General features: G+C 42.3%; 2 protein-coding genes across 3 annotated transcripts in view; both read right to left on the bottom strand.

The window, feature by feature from the left end:
* Positions 1–381: 381 nt before the first annotated feature.
* LOC308093493 (kelch domain-containing protein 3-like) lies at positions 382–1,485 on the bottom strand (the record flags this gene model as incomplete). Its single annotated transcript, XM_080439830.1, has 2 exons — positions 382–1,244; positions 1,362–1,485. 2 exons carry the CDS (start codon positions 1,483–1,485, stop codon positions 382–384), a joined length of 987 nt encoding a protein of 328 aa, XP_080295956.1.
* A 4,666-nt stretch (positions 1,486–6,151) lies between these two features.
* LOC308094488 (oxysterol-binding protein-related protein 1-like) overlaps positions 6,152–21,850 on the bottom strand; it is a 29,921-nt gene continuing 14,222 nt past the window's right edge. For both annotated transcript variants that reach the window (XM_080441182.1, XM_080441183.1), the window contains 11 exons: positions 19,618–19,693; positions 18,829–18,963; positions 18,304–18,401; positions 15,610–15,792; positions 15,278–15,385; positions 14,804–14,893; positions 14,410–14,533; positions 13,662–13,778; positions 8,995–9,118; positions 8,795–8,885; positions 6,152–6,712 (listed from right to left, as the gene is read on the bottom strand). In XM_080441182.1, the coding sequence (XP_080297308.1) occupies positions 6,610–6,712; positions 8,795–8,885; positions 8,995–9,118; positions 13,662–13,778; positions 14,410–14,533; positions 14,804–14,893; positions 15,278–15,385; positions 15,610–15,792; positions 18,304–18,401; positions 18,829–18,963; positions 19,618–19,693 (1,249 nt within the window). In that variant the 3' untranslated portion in view covers positions 6,152–6,609. The remainder of the gene's footprint in view (positions 6,713–8,794; positions 8,886–8,994; positions 9,119–13,661; positions 13,779–14,409; positions 14,534–14,803; positions 14,894–15,277; positions 15,386–15,609; positions 15,793–18,303; positions 18,402–18,828; positions 18,964–19,617; positions 19,694–21,850) is intronic.

Here is a 21,850-nt window from a genome sequence, read left to right as displayed (position 1 = left end):
ATATGATTGGCTGACTTTATTGGCTGACTCTATTCAGGACTGTGATTGGCTAGTGAAACACATGACACATGTGCATAGCCCTATAAATAGGACCATGCACTTAAATTTATGTTTTTTTTTAAAGTGAATCACCCATTGTGGACCAACCATTGTTTATTTATTGTTTATTGTTAATAAATAGCACCACCCACTTCAGAAATATTACTTTTCTTTAAGTGAACTTCCATCACTGTGATGACCACTGTGACCACACCGCCCACTTCACACTGGGTGTGTTAAACATGGGTATATTTACTCGCATGAGATGTATCAATATAAATGTTTACTGTACCCTCAATTTGCTCCTAACTGAGTGCAACTGAACTAACATTTCTATTTTAATTAGTGGATGCGCTTTTTGTGTTTTTTCTTTTTTGGGGGGGAGGGGGAACTTTTTCTGTTGCTGTTGGTAGTCATGGCTGCCAGTTCCCATCGGATGTTGTGTGGGAGTTCAGACTGGTCCAGACCGTACAGAATAACTGCTAGCTTACATAACGTCTTCAGTCTAGGACTTAAGTCTAGGATGTACAGGTCATCAGCTGTGTTACATCCTCCAAAGAGGATGGCACAATCTCCCACCATGCAACAGGTCATGTCAACTATAAGACACATGCCTTTCCCCTTGGACTCAACCGTCTTCCAGGAGGTTTCAATCTTCTTCCAGGAGAAGGTCTCTGGACTGAATTTCCACAGGTCATCGTTGAAATAGTTGATTGTCAGGCCCCCAAATATGTACAGCTCTCCGTTGTAGGTAAAGGCTGAATCGACTCTGCGTGCTTCTGGAAGAAGCTGTGCAGAAGGTGTGCTCAGCCAGCAGTTGGTCTCTGTGTCAAACACTCTGATGTGGTCTTTGTATCCCGAAAATCCTCCCCCAAATACGAACATCTTTGTCCCGATAATGGTGGCAGTGTGCAAGTGTGAAGAAGGGGCTGTGGTGCCCCTGGTGTTAATTAAAGTCCAGATCATTGTGATGGTGTCCAACTTGTAGATGTCATTAGTGAATCTCGGATAATCTCGGATAAACCCTCCACAGACATACATGACCGTACCCAATACACAGGCTGAGTGGCCCTCCCTCTCCTCTGGAACAATGCCAGAAACCACAGGCTTGAACCATCTGTGGGTGTCGACATCAAATGCATAAAGTATGTTGTCGTCGTAAAGAGTCCCCCCCCAGATGTAGATGATATCCTGTATCAGCACAGCTGTGTGGTACAGGTGCCTGGAGGGAACCTCAAGGGGACGTTCTCTTCCAGTTGCCCATGGGGGTAACTTCTTCCAGCGTAAAGACACAGTGTTGAAGACGTGGACATCAATCTCACCGTCCTTGATCTGATAGTAGTCATAGTAGTCATTGCCAAAGCTGTACACCTTGCATCCCACTGTCACAGCAGCATGACCGGATACCAGAGTTGGTCCTTTCAGATGCACAGTCCAGCACAACATGTCTGACACGCCAGCCCCACCGTGGATGTAATTGGATTGGTCAAGTCTTTCTTGCAGTGTAAAATAATTGAGTGCACGCTAGCAGTGGCTGTCCCCGGGATAGGTGGAGGGACCCAAAAGCAGACTTCACTGACACAGGTAGCAGAAAGTCCTTACTTAATATCCAAAAAATGAAGAAACAGGAAACTAGGAATTGCAAATGACCACACTGTGAAATTACCTACACGTAGCAGTCAGGCGGTGTATGACAATCTGTTGTCAGTTGCTGGTTAGCGGCCATTAATAAGGCCCTGATGACGTCACTGATGATGTCAGCCTCACAAAGGTCACGCAAAGTTTGGCCAATCTACGAAGCCGATGGGTTGGCCAATCATGCCTGTTCATCTCTTAATAAGGGACATTGATCACTATGGTAACACCAGCTCAAATGGACCCTTGGTTCCATTTGTACACTCTCAGTGTTTGCCAGACCCAGGGGATCAGGCCTACATGAGGCTTTGTCTGTCCCTCTCAACGTCAATGTTTTTCCTCCCGAAAAAACGTTTTTCCTCCGGTCCCTCTTTTCGATTGGCCAAGCTTAGCGTGACGTAGTGCTCTGATCTATGCTTTTCACTTATAAAGTGGTTTGTAGGTGTGTTACGTACTAGGAATTTATTCTGGGTCTGGCAGAACCAGGTCTCCTGGTCTTGTTAATTAACACTAAGGATTGTACAGTTTAGATTGGGGTTCCTGTATAGTATAATTCAGTGACTTATCCCGGTCGGTAGTGGGGCAACAGTTCCAGCAGAGAGCTCCAGACTTCCCTTTCCCAGGCAACATTAGCCACTTCATCCTGGGGGACCCCAAGGCATTCCAAGGCTAACGTGAATATATAATCCCCCATGGTCCTTGGTCTGCCCCGGGGCTTCCTCCCAGTTGGACGTGCAGCGAGGACCTCCGTAGAGATGCTCGGGAGACTGAGTTGCTCCTTTCCAAGTGAAGGAGCCACGGTTCTATTCAGTCTCTCCCAGGTGACTGAGATAATGAGCATTGCATTCACTCATTCACAGCAGTGGAAAACCACGCAAGGCACCAACCTACTCATCAGGGGCAGTTAGCAGATCGGTCTCTAAGGCCACGCTTACATGGTAACAATCAGAAAATGACAAAGTGCCGTTGCGTTCTCACTTTTTGAGCGGTGTAGCCGCCCCTATAAGTGGGGTTGGGACACCTCATTAGTATTAGTTTCCTGCACTGTGATTGGCCCACTTGGCCCACTTTCCTGTACTGTGATTGGCTGACTCTATTGGCTGACTCTATTCAGCACTGTGATTGGCTAGCGAGACACATGATGACATTAATAACCTATAAATAGGATTATGCACTTCCAAAAATCTCTTTTTTTTGGAAGTGAGCTTCCATCACTATGATGACCACTGTGATGACCACACCGCCCACTTCACACTGGGTGTGATTTTTGGGCGGTGAAACCGCCCCTATAAGTGAGATTTGGAAAAATGTACAAATATCTTGGGCAGTGAAACCGCCCCTAAAAGTGAGGTTTGGAAATTTGTACAATTATCCTGCGCTGTGATTGGCCAATCACAATCTATTCAGGACTGTGATTGGCCAGTGTCACATGACACATGTGCATAGCCCTATATAAGCAACCATAACTTCAAAAAAAACATAGTTATGGTTTTGTCCATCATAAAGAGTGTTTCAATAAATGTATTTATCTTTTGTACATGATTGATCGACTCCATTCAGTATTGTGATTAGCTAGCAAGACACCGCCCACTTCACACAGGGTGTGATTTTGTAAATACATTTGTGTCTTTAAAAAAAAATTGCACTTACAAGTGCTCTAGTATGCGCCATTTAAAAGACATACATCATAAATGTATTTTTAAAATAGATTTGTGTCTTTTAAAAAACATTACAAATTCGTGATGTTATTTTGAAGGCAACCGGAAACCTTATTGTTGCTAGCTCAAATACCGGATGTCCTATCGTTGCTCACGGAACGGAGCTCCGCTTTTTGATGCACACACTGATTCCGTATCCGCTTTAGACCGGATATGCAAAATGTCAAACTGCACGATAATCAAAATACGGACTTTCAAAATGATATTAACAACAAAAATCGTCGTTGTCAATGTCATGTGACTTGAGCCGCGTAACCATGTGCGCGTAACACGCTGTCATTGGTTGGTGGTCTGTCTTGTTTTAAAAAGTGAATTTAATTTTAATATCGATTTCCTGCTTGCTGAGTATATCGCCTTGGATTGGAGTTCCACCAGAGTCTGTGGTCCGTCCCTTATTTTTAACTCTATGGGTCCGTCCCCATGTATGAGACGCATCTCATTCTCATCGATTTAGCCTACATTGTCATTTACATGGCTTCTATCTTGGCTTCATCATGAGCATATCAGGCTGGTTCACGGTCGTTGTTGATTGATGGGTCCCCGACTCCCCGTAGTGAGCCTGATGGTTGACGAGCAGCTGACCAGAAGGACATGCATGTCTGCGTCTCCTCTGCCTTCTCTTTCTTGATGAGCTCCATGGAGCTCATCAAGAAAGAGAAGGCAGAGGAGACGCTGCCACCAGAGGATGCTACATGGGGCAGAGACCAGTTTCTATGGAAACAATACCCCCCCACCAAAAAAAAAAAGAAAGAAAAAAAGACGGGGGTGAAAGAGATGCAGAATGAGAAACAAGTGGACTAGAGAATACATACACACTCTACTCTTACATCCAAACAAGATGCCCACCCACCCCCCTTACACATGCTTCTTGAACAGCTGGCTCTGCTTTGGTCAGAGGGTGTCAACTGAGCTGGCACAGTGCCAGCTACTGTCCCCTAAGTTTTAGTATGTCATCATTGTGCTCAACGTGTTCTGCACACAGTAAACTGGTCAGACCAGTTTGTTTTCCTAGGAATTATTCTTGTTTGTTTGATTGATTGAATACTTTATTAACAGTTTGCAGATTGTACAGAGGTGCATTTACAATGATTGTTAAAAGGATAACACAAAATTGTGTTTCCATTGTGGTCCTGTGTATTCAATTCATTGTTGCATGGTAACTTGGGTAGTATAGGCTGTAGGAATCTCTCAGATACAGTGTTGTAATGTTTCTCCATCTGCTGCATTATTGTCACCGAATGTGTTTTGGAAATTAGTCTTGCAGGATACAAATGTAGCCATATTTAAAGACTCTGTTTATCAAGCAACAGAGAGCAGTTGAATCAATATAAATCATGCCACTAAAGTTTGTTACAGGAGAATTGCATTCAACAATCCACACAAGATGAATGCACTGTCCTTGTCCTGGTTACAGTCCCTAAGAGAGGACATGTTAACTGATGTTGACAGCACTAAGAGTTATCATATCAAGTAAGGCCATTGAGCATATAATGCCAAAATAAAGTTGCATCATTGTGTAGCTCATTATGTTGTAGCATTTCAATTAACCTCATATCGTCACATTGAAACATAAGTTAAAGGCTTTAAAATATATATATTTTGTGTTTGGTTTACAAATCCAGATTGACCAGCAGGGTAGACTGAAGAGGAATGTGAAAACAGTGTCCTCATTCTGGATTCCACTGTGGCCATGTGTGTCATTGCTTGCTTCTAGGAAGACCTTCCAGAGACTCACATCTCAGAGCTTCTCCACACTGTCTTCATGTTATTTTCTTGGTCAATTAACTGTTAATATGAAAACACATCTTCTTACTTAATATTTCTTGTAAGGAGATTATACAACAAGCAGTATTAACACAAACACCTTCAACAAGTAAGCTAAATTAAATGGCCTGAGGGAAGTGTAATAAACAGACTTAATTAGTTTTTGTTCCTTTACAATTCTATCACTTGTTCACGAGAACAGTAAATATTGCCGCACATCATGCAATTCATCCCACAAATACCAAAAACGTACAAACCACACTTTCTTTTAAGAAAGGGCCATAAGACAAGACACACAAAAGCATGTTCAAGTAATGTTAAGCTTTTATTTAGCAACAATAGAAATTCTTCCTTTAGTCTGTCATGGTATACACAGAGTGAGAGTTAAAATCGTGCATTTACCAAACCACTACTGAGGGCCCAGTCAGTACTGTATTTTACATGATAACCCTAGCCAATTAAAAATATACTGCAGCTATTCACAACATTAGAAAGGAATGTGTTCAGTGCATGAATGTGTTGTGAACATGGAGTTTATTTTTCTTGAACATAGCCCTACTGTACATCCAATGCTTGCATAGTTAAAAGTGATGCACATGCATTTCTTATAACGGTTAGATTTTCATCAAATCTATGCATGTTCATCTCAAAACAGCCAGAATTAAAAATTACTATGGCAAAACTTTCACACACACACACACACACACACAAATAATGAATAATTCTTTATATTCAGTTTAGCTATCTGAAGATCAAAGTGCTACAGAGACTAAAGAGTCGGGTAGGGATTTATGTGCAATACAGCCATTCTCCTCTACATAACAGACCTTGAATTTCATATTACATTGTACAGTAACTTAGTTGAATAAATTATCTCCATCCGAGATACATAAAATATCACGATCGACCACAACCATGAGGTCCAAAAGCCAACCACACTTTAGATGTAATGACATGTTTGATCTCTAGAGCAAGTAAACAGGACAGACGGTAAAAGTCTGAGACATAAATCTACACGAGAAAGCTCTTAAGATTCACATTCAAGTTTAAACACTCCATCTACCTAATAGAATAAATGTAAAAGACAACCTAACTATTTCCAATTATGTAGCGAACAAGCTTAAGAGCGCTTTGTTTTTGTGCTTTTAGTATTGAAATTGCAGAACTGATGCATTTCAGTGCCATTCAGCTCCCATCAGAAAATGTCTTATGGCTTTACCTCTCTTGGAGAGACAGACCAGGGATCTTTTTCACGCCAAGGCCTATTTCTTACCTGTACAGTACCTCTACACAGAAAACGATGTCATTGTACATTTATTGTCAAGTTTCGTATACGTTGATAAGCTGTAAGCTGCATCAGGAGCCTTACTACAAACAAAAACACAGCTGAGAGAATTTGAGTGAGGTTTACATAGATCATGTTTCTGTATGGTACATAAGTGAGCGTCAATAGTTAGTAGATGTCAGGCAGCTGAGGGTAGTTTCTCTCCCAGTACCCTTTCACGTAGAGCCAGTCCTGAGCTTTGTTGTGGGGGTTTGGTCCCTGTTGAAACCACCTGCCAGGAGCAATGACATTTGTTTACATCACAGTAAAAAATCCCAGACGGGTGGCCACCCCAAAATGTCTGTCATGGCATTGACTATTTTTACCAAGTAACATGCGCACACACACACACACACACACACACACACACACACACACACACACACACACACACACACACACACACACACACACACACACACACACACACACACACACACACACACACACACACACAGTAACAGGGTGTGTTTTAATCAGGTGAAATGCAGGGCACTCAAGAAAATGTTAACTTTCACATTACTTTGTCTATGCTGCACTGAGTATTGATTGTTGAGGAGCAATCCAGACATTAGATTGTTCTATCTCCCATCATGGACATAAATAACTACAATGGAAAAGTGTGCCCAGCTGTATGACAGACCCCGCTCAAGGCACAGTGCCAAACAGCCAATGTTTTCCTCGAGCTTGAGGAAGATGAAAATGAGACACAAGCAACTTATCAGTTCTTGTGAAATTGAAAACAATGTTTATGGCTTTCTCAAGTCTAAGGTGATATTTCAGAAGGCTGAAACATTACCAATCTCAACTGCATCAAATGGGATTTTTTTTCTCTATGTTGAAAACAAGCTAAAATGAGTAAGATCGATCAAGTTACTTACAGACGGCCCTTGCTATGAAAAAGAAAAACGTTTTCAATTAAACCCCCACAGTGAATGTTATAATAATAATATTGGTCTCTCTTCTACTTTCTGACCTTTAGGATGGTGCTAATCTCTCAAGAACAGATTCTGCTCTGCGTTGAGATATGAGATAGTACAAACAGCAGAGGGCGCTGTTTTTCATTCTCATTTGGCTTTGGGTTCCCAGATTGGGATGGTGCAGAATAGTGCATATCAGAGATAAGTTGAAGTTAAAGGTTGTAAATCTATAAACAGAGTAATTTCTGTTCCATGCCTATGTTTGTATTATTTATAAGATGGTTCAGCTCAACTACCACTAAATGTTAGTATAAGTGTCTGAAGATGCAGTTTGTCATTTACAGTTGTTCTGTAGTTCAGCCTATGTAGGAAATTAGTGTCTTTTGGTGCTGTCAGGTGGCGTTGGCACACCTCAGCTTTAGCCAAATTGATGCCACTGGTTAGGAGCAAAGCGGGTGCCGCTTAATGTATGAGTGTGGTTATGGCATGCCACAGAACCTTTAAGACAGCGCATTTTCTGCTTCAGGTAAAGTGCGGTTGTATTCATTTCTATTTCTTTATTTAGGTAGGTATAACTAAAATAAAATAAAATAATCTTGCACCTTTACTTGAAGCAGACAATCAGCTTTCATAAAGATATTATGGCAATAACCACCCTCTCCATCCTTTAGGATTACTGAAAACGCCATGATGTTTATAAGAATTTATAACCTTCCCTGCAAAATGGGTAAAGCAATTATGAGCAATTGTGTATACCTGACTTTATAAAGTATTACAGTCTAACTTGTAATGCCTTATGACTGTTAAGACATCAGATGAGATTGTAAATGATTATAATTACCCTGTATTATACATTATGGTATAATTTATTATCGATATGGGCTTCACAGACCGTGTTACCCATTATTCAAACTTGCATATCTTTAGCGGACAATTGCTGACACACCCACATCAGGAACACCTCATCTACGGCGATGGTTTTGGCTCACAATACTCTGGAATATTTCATCAGCATAGCACATTTGTGAGAGAAAATAATTCACTGTGTAGTTAAAGGCAGAGAGGAAAAGTTTACCGCCCTCAAACTAGAGGCCAAAATGTTGCTTGCAATTGTGCGTGTTGTCCTGATGAGGGCAGTGTAACATTTTGGAAACTAAACCAATGCAACACTAAGAAAGCAATGCAAAGCAGGGCATAGTGAGTGAGCCAAACCTTGGGTCAAGCGCAGGGTTCCTTCTCAATGACAACAAAGTGGGTGGGGTGCCATGGTGGGGACGGCATAGGAGATACCACAAGACAAACGGGAAAGCAATCAGCAAAGCAGATCTAGCCACTGCATTGGGGGAAATGCAAAGCACACAGGCATTCTAGGAGAGGTTGACATTTGACTTTACCTATTTTTCCATTCCTCGCTAGATTTGGTACGATTCTTCCGGGACATCCTTTGTTTCTCCTCCAACCTCTTCTTCTCTGCACTTGCTAAATCTAAGAGTCATGGAAATATTATGAATGTAAACATCCACATTTAACAACACATGGACGTTTTTAAAAGTGACATAAGGTGGAATCAGAGGATCAGTGTCGTGTGCTGTACCTATATCTCCAATTTCCATGGCGCGTATGTCAGGCCTGAGACGACAGTCTGTGCGGGGCATAACTTCTTCCATGCTTTTATCTAGCTCGTTCAGCTGCATGGCAAATGTAGAGAAGGCGTAGAACTGCCATAGAGAAAATGAGACCAATATACAGTATAAAGCTGTTACCTCTATGGAGACAGAAACAATGTGTCAGAGGTAAAATGTACAATCAGCGCTTAAAATAGAATATTATCCTTCTCATAATCCTCCAGAGCACCTGATTTGGGTTGACTCTTTCCAGTACGTCAGGTAGCTTTCTTTTAGTTTTTTTGTGTTTGTCCACAGAGTCCCTGAACCAGCTGGCTTAAGGGGGCATCCCTCTAGGTTTTGTCTATAGGTAAGGGCTTTGTTATGGAGCGTTTCTGGGTCGCTTTCTTTTAGGTCGTTATAAAATGTAAATGCCCTCTTCTTCATTTTGATAATATATCGTCCTAATTCTGCTCTTCATGCATTTGTTGTTTTCCATTGGGTGCGGAGAATGGAATATAAAAAGTCCTTATTTTTGTTAAACATAATGTGTATTTCAGTTAATTGTTTATGATCATCATAGTATTAGGAACAACATACAATAACATTTACGATAACCCATATTGACACTAAAAAGTCTATTTTAGCTATTCTTTGCGCTTCTACATTTCCATGATGTGGTTTGTGGGCAAGCACCAGCTTCACATACCCAAATGGTCCATCAACCTGATTCATACTATGGCAATACTGTCTATTTTGCCATAAACAGAGCGAAAAGGACACAGCCATCGAGGGTACTAACGGCTAAAAAGCTGGAAGTAAAGGTTGTGTTTCTCGCACAACAGAGAAGATTTCCCTGAGGGCTTTCCGTCAGAAAGCCTTATTTGATTGGTCTCACCCAGGACCAATTAACCAGGTAAACCCGATATACGTACTTAGTTCGCGGGAGTCCCCCAGGGGTTTATACTTTATAACTAAGCAGCCATGGGACTTGGAACTGTTGAGCCATGTGGCCTATGGGTCAGGAGCCTATCTCCTGTTTCCTCAGTGTGAGGCTGCTTGATGTACAAGGATATGAGGCATTGGGCGGGCATCGTCTTTGGAATGACTCGGCCAGGGATTGAACCCTGTCCTCCCAGTCTCAGGGTGGACACTCCAACCACAAGGCCACTGAGCTGGGGTCTATACTTGGCTCCCTTCTTTTTTCCCTCTAAACCAAATATCTTCACTGAAAGTAGCTGATCGACAAGCTCACAATCGCAATCTCCCTCCGAATCATAACAGGCTGCCTGAAGCCCACTCCTGTGTCCTATCTGCCAGTCCTTGCAGGAATTGCTCCGGCCGGCCTCCGACGAGAGGCTGCAACCATTAAGCTAGCAAGGAAAGCCCAAATACATGACTGGCATATCCTGCACAACACTACTGTGGAAATAGAGCCTCCAAACAGACTCAAGTCCCGCCACCCTTACAACAAGGCGGCACAAGAGATGCTCCGCTCCATCCCGGAGGACTTGTCCACAAATGCATGGATGGCAGCATCCTGGAGGCAGGAGTGGGAGTCTGCTGGGCCCTCCCTTATCCACAGTTACATCTGGGACCCGGGAGGTGGTGTTGAAGGAGCGGACCTACCACGCCGGCAATGGACCCTACTGAACCGCCTACGCACTGGAGTCGGCTGCTTCAAATCAGCTATGAAGAAGTGGGGCTTGACAGACAGTGCAGCATGCGAGTGTGGCGAGCCTGAGCAGTCTGCCGAACACATTATTAACACCTGCCCCCTGTATCGACCACCTTCGGAGGCTGGCCTCTTCCAACTGGGACCAGAGACAAGGGCGTGGCTACTCGTTACTGAGTTGGACATTTGAGGATGATACACGAAAGAAGAAGCTCACAATGCGCAACGTGTTGTGAGCTTGTAGATCCGCTATTTTTGCATAATGCCCCAAAAATGTACACTAGGGTTCAAGTGGTTAAACTGGCACACGGTTGAACTAAGTTAGTGCCTTTCTATATAAGCTTTCTCCAGCCCCACCAAAAATATCCCTAAAGTTAAAGGAGTAGTTCACCCAAAAAATACTTTCTATCAATTACACACCCTATGAAGCATTGATTTCATGGATATTGTTTTGTTTTTGTCGCATTCCTGAGCCAATAATTTGATGACTGCCAGAAAGATGCTAATGTATGTGGTAGGAGACTCAAAGTGTCTCATTTGAGATCGGAGAGACCGCCGGTCATCAAATTATTGGCTTAGGAATGCGACAAAAACTAAATAAAAATCACACCCAGTGTGAAGTGGGCGGTGTGGTCACAGTGGTCATCACAGTGATGGAAGTTCACTTAAAGAAAAGTAATATTGTGGTATTGTGGACCAACCATTGTACACCCCTAACTTAAAAAAATACATATATGTGGGTTTTTTTAAGTGCATAGTCCTATTTATAGGACTATGCACATGTGTCATGTGTTTCACTAGCCAATCACAGTCCTGAATAGAGTCAGCGGTGGCCAATCACGGTGCAGGGTTAGGGGGGTACAATGGTGGCCAATCACAGCGCAGGGTTGGGGGGGTACAATGGGTGGGGGGGGGGGGGGGTACAATGGTGGCCAATCACAGTGCAGCGAATGTCGATGTCCAAACCTCACATATAGGGGCGGTTTCACCGCCCAAAAATCACACCCAGTGTGAAGTGGGCGGTGTGGTCATCACAGTGGTCATCATAGTGATGGAAGCTCACTTCAAAAAAAATATGATTTTTTTGAAGTGCATAGTCCTATTTATAGGTTAATGTCATCATGTGTCTCGCTAGCCAATCACAGTGCTGAATAGAGTCAGCCAATTGAGTCAGCCAATCACAGTACAGCTAGGGGTGTACTAATGAGCCAATCACAGTACAGCGAAGGGTGATTAATGAGGTGTCCCAACCCCACTTATAGGGGCGGCTACACCGCCCAAAAATCTCGGGTTAAAGTAACTACTCCTTTAACCCTACCAAAACCTAAATATATGCTAACAGTGCCTAACCTTACCTTAACCAAGCTTCATGCCTAAGGGTGCAGTCACACCAAACTTAGCCTCGATCTCCAGGCTTTTATTGTTTAGTGTTGCTAAAAAATAAAAGCCTGGCCCAGCGCGTCGGTGTACTCGGTATAAGGAAGTGTTTCACTTCCCAACCAACCAGAGTGCAGTGGGCGTCGCTCGTAATGTTGTGTTAACGGGGCGGGGGTTGACGGACAGATCGGTGAACCAATGGGATCAGCCGCAGTCTCTCGCCGGCTCTTTACACCCGCCCCTCTATACACGAAATCAGGAGCGTTGGGGCAGTCTACACCAAACTCTAATTCAACTTTGGTGTGACAGCACCCTAAACGTACAAAAATGAATGACCTAAATCAAAGCATATTCGCCTACAGTAGCAACTATTAACACTACATTAACACTACACCAGCAAAAAGCTAGGATTTTATGTCATACAGAGTATCTAAAGTGAACCAGCTGTAAGCCATTTGATTGGTTTTCTGGCAGAAAGCCATCAGGGATAACTTCTTGCGTAGTTTTCACAGGACTGTACACCTGTGACATCACTGGGGGTAAGCACAACTTCGGTGGCGTTTCATAAATGACTGCTCAGTGTAACATACAGTACTATGTTTGTACAGTATTGTAGGGTTTCCCAAACATTTTCAGCTTCAGACCCAAAGGAAATGTGTCTTCCCGGCACCCAAACGTACAGAAAATACAAAAAATTACTTTATTTTCTATCAATTACACACCCCATGAAGCCTTGAATTCATGGAGATGTTTTTGTTTTTGTCGCATTCCTGAGCCAATGATTTGATGACCGGCGGAGTCGCCGATAGTCTCCTACCGGAGACATTAGCATCTTTCCGCCGGTCATCAAATTATTGGCTTAGGACTACAACAAAATCGAAAAGATCTCCATGGGGTGTGTAATGTATTTGTTTTGGGGTGAACTACTCCTTTAAAGGATCTACACCATGAATTTAAAAAAAATATTTTATATTTAATATCATATGGTGTATGTCCCTCAAACCTTTTTCAAAAGGTTTGAGCCTAAATCATCACTCAGATATACTCATCCCAAGTCAATTGTCTCTGGCTTATACAGCACTTTCAGCTGCAATACCAAAACGTCCTCTTGGGCAGGGGGGGGCTACTGAGCAATTCTGTCTGGCCAGCATCAATGCAATGGCAATGCAAGTGATGTCCCACTTGCATTGCCATTCTGAAATGGCCTGTTCAGACACACCCATTCTGAAAATCTCTGAAATGAGAATGAATGACTGAATGTTAAAAAATATATATTTTTTGGGGTACAAGAGACACTGGGGAGCCCAAAAAATACTAAAAACCAAAAAAAAAATGAAATTCATGGTGTAGACCCTTTAAGCCCTATTTAAGAAATTGAAAATAAAAAAACTAAAATTAATAACTAAAATGTAGGAAAGATATTTATTTTTAATAAATGTAGGATATTTACTCGAGTCATGACCGATAAAAACGTGACCCTATGGGAAACACTGGTACAGTATAGTGGGAAACTGGGAATGTTGAAAGTTGTTGTAATGGCTTCCATTTAACTTGTTCCTCTGCTCACCATCCAACATTTGTAACATCCTCGCAACGTCCTCTTACCTGGGCTGAGTTGTCAGGGCGAGGGGAAATCCTCCACATCAGTTCACTGCCTGGAATCATCTGCACCGTCTCAGACTCAGGCGGAGGCATCTCCTCTGGCTCCATATCCACACTAGGCTGGAGAGAGACAGCCATACACACACACACACACACACACACACACACACACACACACACACACACACACACACACACACACACACACACACACACACACACACACACACACACACACACACACACACACACACACACACACACACACACACATTAACCACTTTCAACCTGACGTCCACATTTTTATTTTCTCCTTCACAATTAAAAATAAATAAATACATATGTTAGGTCTTTTAATGTGAGGCACATTGAAATGTGCTATAGCTAGACAAATAAAGCTGGTTGGCTTGATGACCTGCTGCAACTATTCTCTTTTAGAAGGTCAGTGTGTGTCTGTCTGTATGTGGTTATTTGGGTTCATCATGAGTTGATGTGGGGTGGCGTAGGGGTATTACATTCTGTATGTATGTGAATGGATCCGTGTTTATAAATGCTAAATTTTATGTGCGTGGGAGGGTGTGTGTGTGGGGGTTACTGTACTTACTATCTGATAAATATCTGATTTTTTGGGTTTATTTGGTATGAAGTATGTTATACTAATAATTGACTTATCCAAAAACATTTGGAGCTACAGTACAGTGGTACAGTACAGTGGTGTGGAATGTAATACGTTTTGCAGCAAATATAATACCCGTTTGCCTTTCTTTTCCTCAGCATTCTTCTTGTCTGCCTTCTTATGTGCGTCAAAGGTGTCGCAGTCTACTGTGTATAAGCACTCAGTCCATTTGCCGTAGAGCGCACAGAGCTTCTTTTTGCTGCAAATGTGCAAAGAACGGAAGAGGTTATTAAAACAGAGCTTTAGGCATTTCTGATATGGTGTGCCATCACTGACAATTAGAGCTCTTATTATAGGAGTCTGCTAATTTTGGCCTTTATTCACCGTCATTACATTACATATAAAAACATTTATTCAATTAAGCTAATTAACTAAAAGGAGCAAGAATTGTATTAGGAAATACCTAGATACATTTGCTGAACCTTATAGAGAATTAATGAGCCACTGGGTAATGAAAGCATACAGATACCTTTTATCTAGGATGTAACCCTCCACTTTGTGAAGCTCGTTGCCAAAGAGGCCACAGGGCTTGAACGTCAAGCTGCATCTCTCCCCTGTCCTGTCACAGAATGACAGCCGCTGTGTTTACCAATTCTCTTTTACCATTCCCCTGCTGTGTGTGACGACGACAAGGCTTTCAAACATTCACCCACTCGGCTCACTCTCGCTTTCTAATGGCATGGAACTGTTCCAGTTCTGTTGCCACGATCAATATGCTGGATGTTAAAGTAGATCAACACGACACTGCAGAGATACACATCCACTGTCGCAAACATGCAAGCTCCCATGCACGTACACAAACAGATTAGCATTGTGCATACATTCATACTGCGACACAAATAGCGCTCACACGCGCACGCACACACACACACACACACACACACACACACACACAGTACTGTATACACAAGGGCATGACATGGAAACAGCGTGTTTGTATTACTTGTGGTTGATCACTTCCACGTTGCCATACTGCTCAATCCAAAGCTCGCCAACAATGATATTGTGGACACAACAGGTGGGGTTTGTCCAAGTGTACGCTTCGTTATATCTGCGATAAGAAAAGAGGAAAGCAAACCAAAATAGAATTTAGCACCAAAGTCCAACACCGATTTTTAATTGATGATTTGCACCACACTGCTCACCTGAGAAGGCAGTGTGAACTGATACGCTTGATTTAGATTTTAGTTGCACGCTGGTGTTTCGCACGAGACACGATGCGCAAAACAAAGTATAAATCGAGCGATACTGCACCGTAACGTATGAAGCACTCACTTGGGCAGCTCCAGAGTAATGATCCCTTTGGGTTCAGCTTCGACACTCTTTCCCCAAAACTTGAGTTTGGGGTAGATGGAGCCGTGGAAATGGAAGTCTTCATTAAGGCCTTCAGCGTGGAAGGCGCTCACTGGAGGGTGGTGGCTTACTTGCTCCGACAACCACCTGAATCCCAAGTCCTCTCTGATGGAGAGAGAAAACCGGGAAAGCATCTGTGTCATTTTTAGATTTTAGCGTTGGCTATTCAAAAATAGCAGAGCTCACAGCGCGTCAACATTTTGAAAAAGTGTTTGAAAGATGTTGAATCATTTTGAATGATGCAAAAGTTTGAGAACTACTGATTTAGAAGGAATTTGTAGAAAAGGATATACAGTATAGATACATTTTTTATGAAAACTAATTTGGTTCAAGTTAACTAAACCACCGCTCATCCGTAAACAAAAAACTTAAGTGAGGTGCTGGAGCTGAATTAAATCATAGTGAATGAAAAAAAACACTGCAAGTATCCAATTTATTGCAAGTCGTTTGACCTTCTTCGGGCATGAGAAAAAATACATTTAAAAGACAATAATACAACCCTTCAAAGTACACAACTATGTATGATACATTAAAAAAAAAACGTTAAAAGATACGGAGTGCACATTTTTACTATGGCATTTATTTATTGAAAATGAAATGAATTGTTTGTCATCTCTCTGCTCTTCTGCACATTACAATTCCTCTGTTTTAGACCCAGAGATGGCCACAGTGGGAAAGTACTGACTGTGTATCTATTTTGCTTAATTCATACGGTGTCGCACGCTGAAAATAGCAGATCTAAGCTTGTAGATCGGCTATTTTCGCCACACAACTGCTAAGTGGAGCAGACTGCAGTGGAGCTCCTCACTAGATTATTCAACACAATCTTGGAAGGTGAGAGGATGCTTGAACAGTGGAGAAATAGTATACTGGTACCGATTTTCAAGAACAAAGGCGATGTAGTAACTAACTGTACATAGGTATAAACATGGTGAGCCACAGCGTAAAACTATGGGAAAGAGTAGTGGAAGCTAAAGGCAAAGAGTGTCGTTGGAGAAGTATGGAGAGGGTCAGAAGGAGTTCCACTGTGTCTTTGTGGACCTAGAAAAAGCATATGATAAGGTGCCAAGAGAGGAAGTGTGATACTGCATGATGAAATCAGGAGTGGCAGAGAAGAAGATGTCAAAATGGTGCAGGATAGGTATGAGGACAGTGTGACAGTGGTGAGGAGTGTCGTAGGAGTGACGGAAGGGTTCAAGGTGGGGGTGGGGGCATACATCAAGGATCGTCTCTGAGCCCTTTCTTGTTCGCACTGGTAATGGACAAGTTGACACAAGAAGTCAGGCAGGAGGCACCGTGGACTATAACGTCAACTATCTAAAGCACTGTTTCCAAAACAGTGGATCGCAGACACATTTTTTATGGGTCACAAGTAACTATGCCTTCATATTTTGTTTCCCACATTTTGTTTTTAATTATTATTTCAAAACATAAAAAAAAAAGCGTTACAAAAAAAGCATGAATTAAAAACAAATATATACTGTAGTGACAGAAAAAGAAGCCAATCCCACAATAAACCACAGCAAGACAGAGAGAGATTATAGTGAGACGGAAGGGCCATGGGGCTCAACAGATCTGCTATTTTCACTAGTTTGGGTCCCGGGCAACCATCAGATTTCTCTTTTGGGTCTTGAGCTAAAACGTTTTGGGAACCACTGATCTAAAGCAAAGGGGAGTATGGAAGAGAGGTGAAGAGGAGAGTGAAGGCAGGGTGGAACGGATGGAGGAAAGTATCAGGAGTGATTTGTGACAGAAGGGTACCAGCAAGAGTGAGAGGGAAGACGTATAAGACGGTAGGTAGTGAGACCAGCCATGCTGTACGGCTTGGAAACGGTGACACTGATGAAAAGACAGGAGGCAAAGCAGGACAGGTGGCGGGATTGAGGATGCTACCATTCTCATTAGGAGTGACAAGGAGGTACAAGACCAGAAAGGATTAGAGGATCAGCCCAGCAGGTTAGAATGTTTGGGGATAAAACAAAAGTAGGCGAGGTTGAGATGGTTTGGACATCTGCAGAGGAAGGGATGAGGGGATCATTGGGAGATGGATGCTGAAGATGGAGCTACCAGGCAAGAGGAGAAGAGGATGGCCAAAGAGGAGGTTTATGGACAGTGGTGGAAAAAGTACTCAAATGTTTTACGCGTTGTGAACTTGTAGATCGGCTATTTTCAAATAGCCGAGGTATAAAATAGGGCTAAAGTGGTTAATGGATGTTTTATAATGTAATAATTTATATCTGCAAAGTAACTATGTAACTAAAGCTTTCAAATAATTGTAGTGGAGTAAAAGTACAATATTTGCCTCTGAGATGTAGTGGAGTAGAAGTAAAAGTATTGGAAATTGGAAATACTCAAGTAAATTACAAATACCTCAAAATTGTACTTAAGTAGTACAGTACTTAAGTAAATGTACTTGGATACTTTCCACCACTGTGGATGAGTGAGAGAGGATTATGCAGGTGGCAGCAGTGACCGAGGTAGACGCAGAGAACGGAAGCAGATGAACTGCTGTGGCGACCCAGATGGGAACTAGCCGAAAGATGAACCAAGTATAAATCAGATTTAACTCGTCACAGCCTATCCTGTGTTGGAAACGGTTAAAAGGAGTTCTCTCACCTTATTAGCTCGTAGGTCTCTCCTAATAGTGGGTTAAATGGCTTCCCAGTCCTCTCCCATTGTGACGCTACAGCTGACACAGCAAAGGCTGCAACACACTACACAGCAAAATCCAGAGTGTTAATTTAACAGAGAGTGTACAAATGTAACCAATTGTCAATTTACCAGTTACCAATATGAAAATGTACACTGATGGCTTTACTGTGTACAAACCATAGACTTATAATGAGCAGGATATATTACATCATTAGCTAATAATAATTACTAGCAATTACACAAAATGATTGTCAAGTCTCGCGATACCGTGGCAATGTTATAAGAAGATATACTAGGCTACAGTGGATGCAAACGGAACACCCACTTGAAAGAAAACACAACGGAACAGTTAGGAAAAAAATAATAGCTAACTTCAGTCATTTCTATTAGTTCAAGCATAAATTTCACACAGTATGTAGACATTTTGTAAAATGAAGTATTTGTGTTTTAAATTCACAGAGCTGGTTGTGATGTGTTTATTTGAGCTACCTTCATTCTCTCTATAGAGTCTGTGGAGGCGTTGGCCTGGTGAATGAGGTAGGTGTGCTCCATGTACTCTGTCAGCCGCTGCAGGAAGCTCAGGGGCTCGTTAAGGATCACAGGCATGGCAATCTTTGACAACTCCTGAGAGTGAGAGAGAGAGAGAGAGAGAGAGAGAGAGAGAGAGAGAGAGGATGAAAGAAACCACGAGGACATTCTGCATCATTACGATGTATAGAATATAGCCTGAATACATAATGTATCCAGTGCATGATGAAACGCATTGATTTTTACAGTAGCCCATGTTCTGAATGTGTCATGGATTTACATTTTTACACAATTTTCCGTATCTACTAATAATATCCAATGCATGATACATAGAGAGTACATGACATAAAGCAGGCACTAAACTCTATTGCCAATAAAAACGCATGCGTTTGCCTATCAGGTCGGATATGTATAAGCCATTAGCCCCATTTAATTGGGGATTAGAGGGTAAACAGAGATTATAAAGTCTAATTAAATCCAGGCAGAGACTGGAGAGGGTATTTGGTGCCCCATGAGACCTATAATAATGATCAAACTTAGCTCCACCGCAAATTAATGAGGAAGTTCAAATCTACGTCATCACTATTGGGGTACTTTTTGCCCAAGTTTACTTGAGTTCCACTAAACCTGCTTGAGGGCAAAGTCTTCAGTAAGCACTTTATTTCCCTGTCAGGGGGATATAGTAACAGGCGATCCATCATCATCAAAGTAAAACAAGACGGTTATTTTGGGTGGATTCGTTGTTCTCACCATGCCGATGCATTTTTTGAGGATGCTCCAGATGCTGATATCGTTCCTGGAGTACATGGGAGCCGGTAGATATGTTCTGTGGGATGGCAGGAGAGAGAGAGAAGCAACCACTGTCAGCTCTGCATGTTACTGAAATACAGGAATACTGAAATACGGTTTTAGTATCACAACCTTAAAAATAGATGAATCGATAGGAATTACTGAAATCCGAGGCCCTTTATAGTGCTGTTAAAAATAAATCGCTATATTTGTTACTGTTGGTTTGACTGCACTGAAATATGAGACCCCGTTTCCTCCTGTGACCCGGTTTGTTGTCATCTCTGCTTCATGCAACAAATGTTCTTTTTTTTTAACCCATTAAGACCTGAAGCCGATTCTACAAATGTCTCCTAAATCCCAACAGTTTTCTGAAAAACGTATGTTTCTATATCAGTGGTGCTCAAACTTTTTCATGTCAAGGACCCCCAAAATGATATGTATTTGGCCGCGGACCCCCATCTCAAAATATTTTGTTCCAGGGGGTCCCAGAAGCAAAGATTTGAGTTAAAAAATGTTTGCTTTAAAGGTTCTATGACATTCATTTTCACTTTTTTAATTTTTTATGTTTTTTGGGGGGTTTTATGACCTCAATTACACCCAAAAAATCTGAACTTTGAACATTCAGTGGATTTTCTGTGGTCTGGGGTTTTCTGAATAATTAGGCTGAAAAGTAATCTGAGCTTGGCCCTTCGGCAGTGAGGTCACAGCCGATTAATCCCGCCCACTCTCCTCCTCTCCCCTCCCCTCCCCTATCCTTTCCTTTGGGGGGGGGGGGGGGGGGCGGAGCAGAGGCGATGATTGACAGGCAAAATCCCTCACCAGCGACACCCGCAGGCAAAGATTTCTTTTTTCATTGCAGTTGAAAAGGCTTTAGAAATGTGAGAGAAAAACACCTGCCATGGATCAATGGAGTGGATTTTTTGGTTAAAACTTTCTATACACGTTTGAAGGACCACGACAAAGACTTTTAATGTGTGGTAAAACTGATCGTCATGAAACCTTTAAAGTAACAGAAGCCAGAGCAATGAATACCAAGGCGAAGCTAAACCCATCAGAATGAAGTAGTTGGATTACCTTAAAAGTAAAACTACAGTGCGTGGCTTGACCTGCGGTTTGGAAACAAAGTTAACCTGACACCTGCGAGTTAATGAGCTGCTCTGGTCAAAGCCTCATGCAATACCCATGAATGGAAGGGAGATCTGTGTATCTGTAGTATTCAGGACTGGTCACAAGAGGCATTCTTCTTTCTGCATTGTGTGATATTCCATTTAGATCAAATACTGCCAACCATAATGTCTGAAACACTATTTGATATTGATGAATTGACTGATTGATGATACTTTGTTATAAGTTCTGACATTTGTAGCGCCATTTGCAACACTAAAGACAAGAAACAGACATACAATCAACATACATTTGGTACGCAAAAGTCCAAGTTTATTAGAACCCTGTGTCTCCCGTTTGATGGTAACACTTCATATTCACTATTCAGAACATTGTTCGGTCAGAGACAATGTTGTTGCTCAGCCTGAATACGTTATTACGGTATGCTGATTCATAGAGTTTCTCAAGGGGTTGGTCGAGAAGCAGTTTTGACTCTAAAGAAGTGGACAAACACTTGTACAATATCAAATTACAATACGGTAGAACACTCATAATCTTTATTTTTTATCCCGCGATTTCGTAACCCTTATTTTTCACCCGGTGCCAATTTTCTAAGTGATCCTGGGCGCTACACTCCCCTCACCAGCCTAGGGAGGCCAGGGCCGAGCTTATGCCTCCTTCAATGCGTGAGAGCCAACTGACCTTCTTGTCACCTGAACGCTCATAATCTTAGAAGTAAAAAACAACGGCCTGGACGGTCGGCGTAACCGTCTGGGCACTATAGGCTGGCAATCCAGCCTGACAGTGTGTCGTGGGCTCAACTCCCGATCCCGACGACCTTTGCTGCGTGTCATCCCCCCCCATCTCTCTCCCCATTTCCTGTCAGTCTACTGTCCCCTACCCTAAGGCAGAAAAAGCCCCCAAAAAAAACAACAGAAGAATCTGTCTACCTGCTCCAAAAGACCTATATTGGTCTTGATGCACTGCAATCTCTATATTTTAGATTCAGACTCAACCATCCTTGACCTTGGGGTCTTGACTGAGGCTCTGTCTTACACTTCACTGAGGTGAGCTGATGGGCCAGGTAGCA

Source organism: Gymnoscopelus braueri, assembly GCF_963280865.1.
Source record: "Gymnoscopelus braueri genome assembly, chromosome: 10".
Classification (NCBI taxonomy): Eukaryota; Metazoa; Chordata; class Actinopteri; order Myctophiformes; family Myctophidae; genus Gymnoscopelus; species Gymnoscopelus braueri.
The sequence above is the reverse complement of the archived record's forward strand: the minus strand, read 5'-3'. Positions and strand labels throughout refer to the sequence as shown.